Raw genomic sequence first — 12,045 nt, 5'->3', positions numbered from 1 at the left:
CTACTCATCCTACGGTGTTTTTGTGCTGTTTGCATATGAGAAATCCTGCTGCTGTCACAGACTGATTAACTCCAGGAAGTGTGGCCAGCTTGTCTGAGACACATTACAAAAAGTGGAATTTAAAAACCTACTCAACCAGAACCACAGCTGCACAAAAGGCCATCTCTCCTCGCCTGTGTGCCGAGGAAGGAGCTCATCTGATGTGGTGACAGCAGAGCCCTGCAGTGTGTGCGTGGGAGAGAGCCCCGGGAAGGGCTGGAACATGTGTGAGGCAGAGGGAGGAGGGTAAAAGCAGGAGATGGGTATTGGCACATGTCAGTGAGGAAGAGCTGGTTTGGCTTTCTGCAGAGCGTAGGAAGAAAATGATTCCTCGTGTGTGTGTGTGTGTGCTGCAAGACCAGCACTGCAGAATAAAGGGATGCTCTGCCCAGGGAATTAAACTGGCTGCACTTTGAGCATTTTAATAGCCTTTCTTTCTTCTTCCTGAAGCTCCTGTCACCAGGAGCCCTCTGGCTGCAGCTGTAAGACAGAGTGTGAAGCAGCCAAGATCATTTCTGAGTGCTCAACTGCCAACATCTGCCCAAGGCCTCGGAGTAGTAGGCACCAGGCCTCACGCTGAGCTTCCAGCTTTCCAAAGGCTTCAGTCTGCACTTCTGCTCCCTTGCAAGATGACCCAAGTGCTACAGTCATTTGCATCTGGGCTTAGTTGAAAAAAACACAAGGTGCAGTACATAGAGCTGCTCTGTTAATAAGAGTAAAAAAGGTTATTACTCCTCTCCTTCTGCACATAATAGTGACACATCCTTCATCCCAAAGCATTTGTTTTCCTTCTTCCCCAGGGCACCATCCCCAGCAGAACCTTAACCACGTTCCCTATTTAAACTAAGACAGCAGTGGTGAAGCAGGATCAGCAGGGAGCAAGGAAGGTGCCCTGCTCCCTGGACTCGAGGGGTGGGTGATTCTCCACCACTCACATTCCCAGTCACAAGGTACAGTGCTGCTCAGATCCCCTTTCGCTCCATGTATTCGTTTGGTTATTCAGAGGCTTAGCAAAGTGGATTCCTGCAGATAATCCATAAAAAAGAACAGTAAGAAAGTAAAACTATAAAAGTAGAAAAATGGGAAGGACAAAGCAAGAGAATGTAGCGGATCAAGCTGAATGGAAAGAGACCCCAAAGGCCAGACAAGCCCTCCTGGATCCCCTGTGTTGCCAGGCTAGGGCTCTCCTGGCTCCTCTGCACCACAGCCCTCAGCAGACCACAAAGCAGTTTGCTACAGTCAGCAAGGACCAAACTCTCTGTTCACAGACTCAATCCACCAATACTGCCATCCCTGCTGGAGCTCTTTCTGTCCCTCTGGTGAAAGGTTTTACTCCCTTTGTTCCCATCTCTTTGCACTACCTGGAATGCTCATTCAGCCCAGCAAATTAAACTGCACCACAGACACCTTCCAGTTCATCTGCATAGGTCCAGAATTAGAACAAAGCCTACAGAGCCCAGCAGAACCAGGGGGCTGGAGAGATACCTGGCATCACACAGGAAGCCAGCAGGCAGGTCAGACTGAGCCAGTGCTCCCAAAGCAGGGAATCACCTTCTGCAAGAGCGAGGAAGGCTGCGCTGATGAGCCTGTACTCTCTCCTGACCTGCACTCCCCTCCTTAGCAGCCTGTCACTAGGGAGATTAACAACTGGCTGCCTTCCCCAGTTCAAAGCAATCCTGAAAAGAAGAGCAGGAGCAAGAGGCTGGCAAAGGAGATTTGATTCCTCCCCACAACGCACTCAAAGAGAAAAAATATTCCACATAAAAGGCAAGGACTGGGGAAAAAAGATAACTGAGATCAGCACCTAAGCAATACATGAGGGGAAAAGGCTGTTTTACCCTCCTTCCTTTCCACCAAGGAAATTTCAATGGGAGGAAGACAAATAATGAAAAAAGCCATCAAAGCAAGCTGGTGATTCATTAAAATAAAAAATGCATTATGCATTGAGAGCAGTCAATTAGGAGATGCAATCCACACACTGTCCTGTCACCCCAGGGGAAGCACCAGCAAGGCAAGTGGGAGGAAAGGATAAGTAGAAAAGGAAAGATTTACAGGCATAAACAAAACCCAGCTATGACCCCAAGCTGAGCAGCCTGCAGAGGAAGGAACAGCCATCACTAACCCACACAGAGTAGCTGGGAGCAGATTTGTGTCTCTGGATTACTACAGGAGAGTGAACATACCTACTCTTTAGACACAGAAGGGCATCCACTGGGGCATTACTGCTTTGAAAAAAGTGGGATATTGCTGCCAAATGACTAAAGAAAATATTCACTGCTAGATTCCCAGAGTGGAAGGCAAACTCTGGGAAGCATCAGAACCAGGTCCTTTTCTTCCCTGGGCTCAGTAAAAGCTGTGTGCAGTGAGGGAGAGCACAAAGGGTTCCCAGTCCCCTCCAGCACACCCACAGCCCTCTCCTCTGTTATGTCCCCTTCTTCCCTCCCCACATCATACCTGGAGTCACTGCAGGACCAGGGAGAGTGTGAACAGGCCTGCTGAGCCCAATCCTGCTTTCTAAGATCTGACAAATACACTGCTCCAAAAAGCCATCATCAGGATCATCCTCCTGAGCCTGCCCCTCTGCCTGGGCTCTGGCACCTCATTAGGATTCTGCCTGACACTTTTCAAAGCCTCATCCCTCATTGAGATGCTGACAGACAACCAGAGAACACAAAATGCTCCCTCCCCTGCGAGGGGCATTCTAGCCTGTGATTTCTGCTATGACTCAATCAGCAGCCACTTTAATGAGGCCATCTACTATCACTGAGGCCCTGGTGACTGATGCTTGAGCTTCTACCTCAGTCTCCAATTGCTCAGCCCCTCCTCTTCTTTTCTCAGCTGCAGACTTCCTCGGTTGGCAAAACGAGACAATGAGCAACACTTGCAGGACAAAGTGCACCAAATTCCCAGTACTGCAGCTTCTAGCAAATCTTTTGTCAGCTGAAAATCAGTTTAACAGCTAAGAGCAAGCATGTTTAGCTGTCAAGATTTGAGAATAAATCATGAAGGTTCATGGTATCTTAACAATCTCCTGTTAAGAGAGATGTTTTTGTACAGGGTACTTTGGGTCACTGTTGACCAGCCAGTGTCTCTGGCACGCTGCCACAATTCCTCTTACACATTTAGTATCTCAGCTGCACCTCTTTTTGTCCAGTCTCCTACATCCTTCTCTCTCACAACACTTCTGCCAGTCCTGGCCTTTCCTGGTCAGGAGGGACTGAACCCCTTCCTAATGAAATGATGAGGCAGCTGAACGAAGCCCATTGAGGAATGCAGGACTTCACCACTGAGTAGCTCTGTGGCCTCCTTGCACAGCATTGCCTGCAGGTAAAGGAACTGCACATCTTAGAGCTTTCTGGGTGCAGTCCAGCTCCCAGCAGAGCTGAGAAGGGTTATATCACATTCTTAGGAGACAATCACCTCCCCTGGCTTTCCCAACACATTCCACTTGTTTTGCTTTCTAGTCATATTTACAACATTCTTCTTTAGAAATAAGGATGCAGAAAATTAGTTTTATGGTGAAAATGAAGAATCTGGAAAAAAGCAGCTTTTCCCAATCTTTCATGACTTCTGATGTTTCTTCACTTTTTTCTCCTCCCAGGCTTCCCCTTTGGTTTCAGTTTGCAGGTAAAATACAAATCCACTTAGTGCATAGCAATATGCATCACAGCAATTATGTATGACAAATGATTTTAACAATGCTAAGGAGAAAACTCTAATCATACTTTTCCTCTGGGTTTCCAAACTGTTTTCTGAACAGAAAACAGAGGGAGCTGTACCACATCCTTCAGAGAACAAGGACACTGCATTAACTGTATCTTAGCAACAAACAGATTAACAGCATAACTTCCTGGTCTGCCCTACAGAAAAGACACAACCAGTATTTAGAAACTGAGAAAATAATGAAAGCAGGAAGACTCACCTCCCCCTTCTTTACAGTCATGGACTGCCGCCGAGGAGTGATCTCCTCGTTGATGCTGGAGAGGAAGTTCTGAGAGATCCGCAGAGCATCCTGCAGCAGGGGGTGATCGGGGTGGCTCACTGGAGTGTGCTTGAGCAAATCCTGACAACAGGAGCACAAACAGAGAACAGAACCATGAGCAGCACTGGAGAGCAGAAGGGTTTGAGTGCCCCCAGCTAGAGCTGTAGGACAAGATGCTCCAGCTTCTTCTTACTGATTAGAGCAGGGCTTTATCTCTAGGAGATAATAATACTCTGCACTTCTCCATGACACCATTGAAGAGATAACAGCATCCTACCTATGGACTCCATCCCCTTAGTGTAAAGGGAAGAGGCTCTTATGCAGCATAAGAGGTTTATTTTTGCAGTCCTGCTCCATGGAAAATTTAAAGGTCAAAGAAAACAAGAAAAGGGTCTCAAGATTGCAAACTACCCTTCAGATACTTACATGCAAGACAAGTGTGCTGCGAGTCACTCGATCCACGGGCTTGTACAGTAGGGCTGTGAAAGAAAAGCAGCAGGAACATGAGGAAGAAGTACCTAAATGCAGTCCCTACAGACCAACTTGTCCAGTGTACTGAATGTACAGGCAGAGGTTTATTAGCCCATGAGCTACTGGAAACATCCTTTCTCTAAAGTTTAATGTGCTGTACAGCCAATAAAGCACCACGGAACCCCATCTTGACCAGGCTCTTCAGAGGCCACCACAGGGCAAAACTCATATAGCAATCAGTGCTGGGGTTGCATTTGTGCTATCACTGGGTAGCAGATGTTCCCTTAAAATCACAGCAGCCCTTTGGTTGGGCTGGTTTTGCCCAAAGGGTCTGATGAGGGAGGCACTTCTCCATCCACACACAGCCTACTACAAACAAGCTCTGCTACTTCCCAGGTAGAGCCAGCAGACTCCACAACCTTCCAGCACTCAAAAACAAAAAGAGAGAGTGGAGGTTTGGCAACAACCTCCAAACAGTGCTGACAAACCAGTTTCCTCTGTATGGATCACTCACTTTCCAAGGAATTTTTCGTTGTCTGATCTTTAGATTCCTTTGTGCTTCTGGCCTTTAGATTCTAAAAGAAAAAGAAGAAAACCCACGTAGCAGATGGTCAATCACCTTGAAATATCACATGGGAACACAACAGACTATCTGCTCCTCCAGGGGAGAGCCTAAGAGTGAAAGGAGGACAGCCCTATCACAGGTCAAGTCATTGATGGAAAAATGTGCTTTACTTCTTGGTAAATCCATCATTCCCATGTCACAGGCACCCACACATCTCAAATATCAAGCAATTTTGTTAGGAGCACGTGCCAATAGAGATGCAGCAGAACAGGGAACCTCCACAGGGATGGAGTTTTTAAATCACCTGCAGAAGAAAGACTGTCCATAAGGATACAGCTGCTGTCACAGCACATAAAGTACAGGATTGGGATTCAGTACGCCCAGGTTATGCTTCCTTAGACCTGCACTCGGAACTGGGTGACCTTGGACACGTCAGTTCTTCCATGGCAGCAAAGGAACACTGTCTGTGACTCTGCTCTCTGCACACAGACCACGACACGCATTAATGTGCTCAGCTCCAAAATCCTCACCAGGACACAAGTGCAAAAGTGTCATCACCATCAATCCAAATACTGGCATGACTTCAGAATTATCCTTCGGAAACAACGAAACTGAGGGATCATATTTTACCTCTTTATCATAGAAATCTCAAGGGACATGCACTATAGGAGGTACTCAGGAGATTTCTCAGAGCACTAAACACCCCTGGTATTATTCAGCTCTGATTATTTATCTGATTGTTTTTAAGGAGACACATATGAAATCCGTGTTTTCCTCGCAACTGAGTTCTTCAAGAAATAATCACCACAATACAGAGAGTCAATGAGACCATGCACTGCAGGCAAAGCTGGTGGCCTCAGAAGCATAAAAGAAGTCTTCAAGATGCTCTGACACAGGTACTCCTCTGAAAGGGAGGAAATCAGAGTAGGCCAAAAACAGCATTACGGCATTATTGTTGACACACTTGCCTTTTCAAACAGAGAGCTACCTCTCCATGCCAGTGAAGCTGCAATCCCACTGACAGCCACAGTGCAAGCCATTAAGAATGGCTTTTTACACCACAGTCTGCATCATCATTAGCAAGAGAAACATCTGAGAAACTCACAGCTTCCCCTCTAGAAATGTATGAAGGTGGCACAGAGCTGAAGAAGTTCAAGGCAATGCCAGCTCTCACCAGATTTCCTGGGTGGGGACCCTACATAAAGGCTTGTCTCTGATAACCTCCATCAGCCCAAGGGACAAATGGCTGTAAGAAGAGGAGCTGGAGGAGTGGGTCCATAGGAGCTCACCACTCCTCCAGGAGCCAGGGCTGCAGAGACACCTGGGGCACAGACAGGAGTGACATAGCAGGGGATTAGTCAGATCCAGACGCTCGTGTGTCTGAATACCGTGACATTACCTCAGAGATTTCAGCAAACTGAGCATTGGCTTGGCAGCATTTCTCTGCTGTCTCCATAGCAACTTCATAGTTATCCACAAAGGCCCGGTACACTCCCAGCTGGCTGGCCTGCAGGAAGCAAAACAAAATGAAATAAGTGCTGGGGAGGAAGACAGTTTAGGATGGTCAGCCTTGGTATCTAATGACCAGGTCATGTGCCTTCCCACCAAAGAACTGCAGGGAATGCCAAGCAGGCCCAGAAAGACACCTCTGACCTGTCAGTGTTGTCTAACCAGCACTGGTGCCCCCATGCACCCAGTTCCATCCATGCTGAACAAGTTTACTTGTGAAGGATGTGAAAGGCTGCTAGAATGACACATCCTTATTACTGACATCTATTTTTCCCTTCTGAGCTGCCAGATTAGTATCTATTAAACTTTTAGCTCATTGATGTAACTGGAACTGCTGGCTTTTTGCCACAACATATGAATCAGGAATGATTCAGCCCAAATGTGACCCCAGTAAGCTACTTGTTGGCTTCTGTATGATGCATATACTAAATCAAACCCAGATATTAGCCCATATCTGCATTAATGAGCATTGTTATAATAGCAGAGTGCTGAAAATACACAAGAGAGATCCAGAGCACAATCTGTTTGGAAGGCAGTGACTGTGGCACTGGGTGACAGAAAATGGCAATTTTTCCAGCAGAAGGAATATGTGACTGGTCCAGAAGAGGACGGAACAGGCCTCAGAGTGCAGTAATAAATCATTATTATACAGAATCTTAGCACTGATCCCGCTTGCTGACTTAGGAATTGCAGCCATATTCATGCCAGAGAACATAAGATCCAGCTTGGGAAATCCCTGGGTAGCTTCCAAGCTTGTCTGGAGTGCAGAGCTGGCTTTGTGCTGCAGAGCTGCACAGGCTGTGTGCAACCCCTCAGCAGCTCCAACACGCCTGCAAGTGCCATCGGCAGAGCCCAGGCTGGAGCACTGAGAAAGGTCCACTGGGGAGGCTTTGGTACCAGGAGGGCTGCACTCACCTGGTGACTCTCCACCTTCCCTGACCCTCCTGCCTGACATGCAGAACAGCCAGAGCAGTTACTTCCCCTCAGCCAGTGCTCCTTCCCTCACAACCACTGTGCCAAAGCTCTCTGGAGCTTTGTGCAAGAGACAATGGAACAGAAAAAGCCACTCTCAGGAGAACATTCCCTGTAAAAAATTTCTTTAGCTGACAGAGGCTGAGAAACAGCGAAGCTATTTCCTAGGTCACATTTTATTGAAAGACCAGGAACCAATCTCAACCCTCATACAAAATCACACAATTATGACTGAAGCTGAAGAAAACTCTGCTCACTTATAGCAGGGATGACCCTGGCAGCAAGGAGAGAATGAAATCTGCATTTGCACAGGGGCACAATCCTGTGAAGAAGCTGCTGCCAGAACTACTGATCATTTGCAGGGCTTATGACATTCAGGTTTGGATGATCCCAGCTAACATGGCAGGGCTTTGAAGTTTCTCCATTCCTGGGCGGTTCTTTCATTTCCTGCTACTCCTGAACAGTCTTTCTAAGCTTTCATTTTCCTCCTCTAAATGTGCCATCACAAAGACATCTTTTTCATTAAAAACTGAGCTTCCAATCAAAGCAATGATGATCACACACTGCTTTCACGCTGATTTAATTTTTCTGGTTTTCAATTAAAAAGAGCAGAGTGAAAATTAAACAAGATTTGGTAGAAATAGTTGGCTTTTGGATAAGTTTTTTTTTCTATTCCTGAAACCCATCAGTGAGGATATTTGCTAAATATTTCTTAATTTCTAAAAACAGCTCCAAACAGTTCCCTTTCTAGTTACAAAAGAAATATGTATAATATATTCCCCAAAAATGAGAAGCATATTTCAGTCCCACATGCCTAGCATCTTTTCCTTCATTTCAACAGGAAAAGGTGTAATAACAGTCAATTTGATGTTGCAAATAGATCGTACTTTGTGCCAGAAACCCATGAAATTCTAAAACTCTTTATATCCACTATCTGTAGCTTCAATCTACCGTGCTGTGTTTTGCGTGATATAAAGAAAATTAATGTCCCCAGGGACATCTGGATAATAACAAGTATTGCAGTGTTTATCATCAGATTGCATGACATGACCACGAGTAAACAGTCTGCTCCAAAGGATTTGATGTACATCCAGTATAGATGCCTTGTAATGCCTGATGTTCTTGCTGTCTCTCTCATCTAGTTGCTTCCCAGTGCCTGCCAAGAATTATTAGCTTTATCTCATCCAGGAAAGAGTTTGCAATTCCCACTGATGCTGTACCAAACCACCCAAAACTGAAGCTGCTATGCCAGCTTGAAGCTTCCTGCACTGTGGCAATTTGCTCCTCTGCTTCCAGTGCTAATCCAACAAAATCAACAGTCCTGTCACAAATGCAGAAAAATCAGGGGAATATAAAAGCAGAGTGCCAGAAGGGCTTAACTCCTGCACCTGTGATCACCCAGCAGCAAGGAATGGTCCTAAACAAGAGCCTGAGGAGCTGTGCAGTGAAGCAGAGGCTGCTCGACAGCCAGCCCTGCCCAGGAACACACTCAGGTCCTCTTCAATTAGTGCTGTTCCACCGCTGCACTGCCTGTCCAGTGTAGTCTGTGAGGCTGCCACTTCAAGCAGCCTTTGTATCTCTGCTTCAGCAACCAGCAGCAGCTGGGTTTGTCTTCTTAAACCAGCTGCTCAAATTGCATACCATGAACTACTTACCCAGGCACCAACTTGACCCCTCCTGGCTAAAACATGTTGGCAGTGAAAAGCAGATTCCCTTATTCTGATCTTGAGTTGCTGGCATGCACAGAAAACATCATCTTCCAGGGCCAGCTCCCCCTGCTCCACAGGGGATGGGGCTGATGCTGGGCTACACAGCTGCTAACAATTGATTGACCCTGGAAAATACACTCCCCAGCCAATAAACCCCTCACTGGAATGTCACTCCTACCCTGAGAATCAGAGGCACCTCCGGAATGCAGAGATTCTTTTTCTTTTCTAAAAAGGAGAAAACAGCTCCTTTAATCCTTTGCTCTCTGCACATGCTAGGGGAGAGGCTAAAGGGGCCAAAGAAATCTCCTAGAATGCAAACAATTTGTCATCTGGCTCAGAAACCCAGCAATTTTAATTCAGCCTCAGGAATATGCTGTATATGTCTTTGTCCTGTTCCGCACTCAGAGAATTTTGTTGAGGTTGCTTGGAGGATTTTAAGCTGCAGGTTGACTGCATCAGCATAACAGCAAGGGGAATACAAAGGCCAGGATGGTGGCAGAGAAGCAAAGTCAAAGGTGATGACCACAAATCAGCACAAGGTAGAGCAAAGCACCACTGAGAGAAGGAAGTATGTGAGGGAGTTCAACAGTAATGAGAAACAGTTCACTGTCAGTGTTAGAAAGTTCACTTTGTAATACTGCCATTCTCCCATCTTCCTCTAAAGCAAATGCTTTGATGGTGCTGCAGAGACTCTGGAGATCCAATATTTCTGTGAAACTGTATTTATTTTAGCACCACAGCTTGCTGGAGTCTTTAATTAAAGACAATGAAAGAGCCATTTTGCTGGAGGCCCTTCACTGCAGTGGCAAAGTGAGAAGCCTTTCCTCTAATCCAGCCATGGGCTTTGATCCCTTCAGTCTGTGCACAGTCACCAGAGGGAACCCACCAGCTCCTGTGAGCTGGATCAGAGGTACCAGAAACTCTGGTGATGGCAGCTGACTCACCAGCTTTTGGAAGAGGTCCCCCACACGTTGCTGGTGACTCCACTGCTGCACTCGGGGAAAGAGCCCATCGTAGAACTCTTTGTGGATCTCATAGAGCTCAGGCACTTTGAAGAATATTGTCTCAATCTGCTGACTGGTCAGCACAGGCTGAGAGGTGGTGGCAGCAGCTTTCAAAGGCTTCATGGGCTGAAATGAGGAAAAATGGAAATCATTATCATGCAAATCATGCACATTCACCCTCCTAACACTGCAACACATCCCTCTATAGATTTATTTTTCATCCTATTAATAAGTGATATTTGCATTCACACAACTCCTGAAAGCTAGACATGAACAAGTTCTCTCATGGGGATCAGCCACCCCAGTAGGTGGATTTTCCCAGGGTATTAATGATGCAATTAAAATCCCTTTGCACTTCATTTCCTTAATCTCTGTCCAACTGTACAGGAAGATGTCTAATAATTAGCACAGGACACTTAAAGACAGAGCTCCTGGGTACTACCACATTAATAACTCCCTAACTCCCTAAGTTCTGCTATATGCAGTCCTTCCTTTAATCCTCTCTTTCTCTGCTGGAGAAGAGGAGGAAGAGGTACCCTTCACACCTGTAACCCATGTGTATGTGAAGTTCTGCGAACTCTGGATGGAAGCAGCAGTAAAAATTCAAGTACCAGTGTTCAAACTGGCATCTGGCCCCAGTTCTTACCAGCAGCAGGGCCTCCAGGTGGCTCAGGTAGGTTTCCTCACTGGCTAGGATTCCTGACAGGACCCATTTTCTCATCTCCAGGCCTTTCTCCAGGTCTGGCTCGCTCTACAAAGAAGTTGATAAAGAGAAGAAAGAAAAAAAAAATATTAAAAGGGGACTGGGGAGGAAGACAGAAAGAAAAAAATCCAAGAATAAAGATGGAGTAAAAGATACCATTCAGTTGACCAGAGCATACTTGGGTTATTTGTTTACTTTCAGACTAAAAAAATACCAACCAAACAAAAAACCCACCTGCTCTCAGAATCCTGTTTCTAGCAATATGGAAACATAAAACATTAAAGAAATTTTTATTTACCAGCAACTGATGTCACTTAGATTATTTACAGCTATTAGCTTTAGTCATCCAACTTCGGTGCCTCAATTAGGTGCCCAGGCCTCTTCACAAAATTCAAAAAAGAACTTAAAAAACTCAGAATTTATCCTCCTAAACAAATCTCAGGAGCCTTGTTGTGTGCCATTCCCTCCCCCCTCCCACGAGAGCCCTCCAAATCCATGTTTCTCCGTGCAGAAGGAGCTCTGCCCCTGCATCTCCACAGGTGTGCACACACACAGTGCAGCCCCAGCCTGCCACAGCTCCCAGATGGCTGTTCCTTCTCCCACTCTCTAATAGTCACTAAATTATTTTTCAATGCCAGCTTGCACAATGTCTATTTTTAGTGAGAGGATGGAATAGTCAGCACTGCTTGGAACGCACATGCTGATTTTCTTATTGGGATTCCATGAAGGAGTTCTTAACCAAAACAACTGAAGAAAAAGAGGAAAAAAACCCCAAACATAAATACATTCATGGGCAAATGAGGAAGACTAGCATGAAGTGTTAAGAGAAGCAGTCATCCTCTGTTGAATTTTAATTATGCTTCCTCTCAAAATTATTATATGAAAAAGTGTTTAACCTGATAAAGTGAAACCGAGTGTTTCCAAAAAAATGTGGCCAAGCAATGAAGGTTATAAATAATGAGAAACATCCCCCCTTTCACAGATTCTTATTTCCAGTTCTTTTTATTTCTGTCATTCACAGAAATAGCTTGTTACAATTCCTGCAAGCTTTTTATGTTATTAAATGTCTCTAAGAATAGAGTCAGTAGTTG

The 12,045-nt window shown here is 45.7% G+C and overlaps 1 protein-coding gene across 4 annotated transcripts in view; it reads right to left on the bottom strand.

Annotated features, from left to right (window-relative positions):
- Positions 1–12,045, bottom strand: part of BCR (BCR activator of RhoGEF and GTPase) — a 98,994-nt gene that overhangs the window by 31,193 nt on the left and 55,756 nt on the right. For all 4 annotated transcript variants that reach the window (XM_032706114.1, XM_032706113.1, XM_032706115.1 and 1 more), the window contains exons 3-8: positions 10,898–11,002; positions 10,192–10,377; positions 6,457–6,564; positions 5,007–5,067; positions 4,448–4,500; positions 3,962–4,102 (exon numbers count right to left, since the gene is read on the bottom strand). In XM_032706114.1, the coding sequence (XP_032562005.1) occupies positions 3,962–4,102; positions 4,448–4,500; positions 5,007–5,067; positions 6,457–6,564; positions 10,192–10,377; positions 10,898–11,002 (654 nt within the window). The remainder of the gene's footprint in view (positions 1–3,961; positions 4,103–4,447; positions 4,501–5,006; positions 5,068–6,456; positions 6,565–10,191; positions 10,378–10,897; positions 11,003–12,045) is intronic.

The sequence above is a fragment of the Chiroxiphia lanceolata genome, chromosome 18, assembly GCF_009829145.1.
Source record: "Chiroxiphia lanceolata isolate bChiLan1 chromosome 18, bChiLan1.pri, whole genome shotgun sequence".
NCBI lineage: Eukaryota > Metazoa > Chordata > Aves > Passeriformes > Pipridae > Chiroxiphia > Chiroxiphia lanceolata.
Note: the sequence above shows the minus strand (reverse complement) of the source record. Positions and strands in the feature narration are given on the sequence as shown.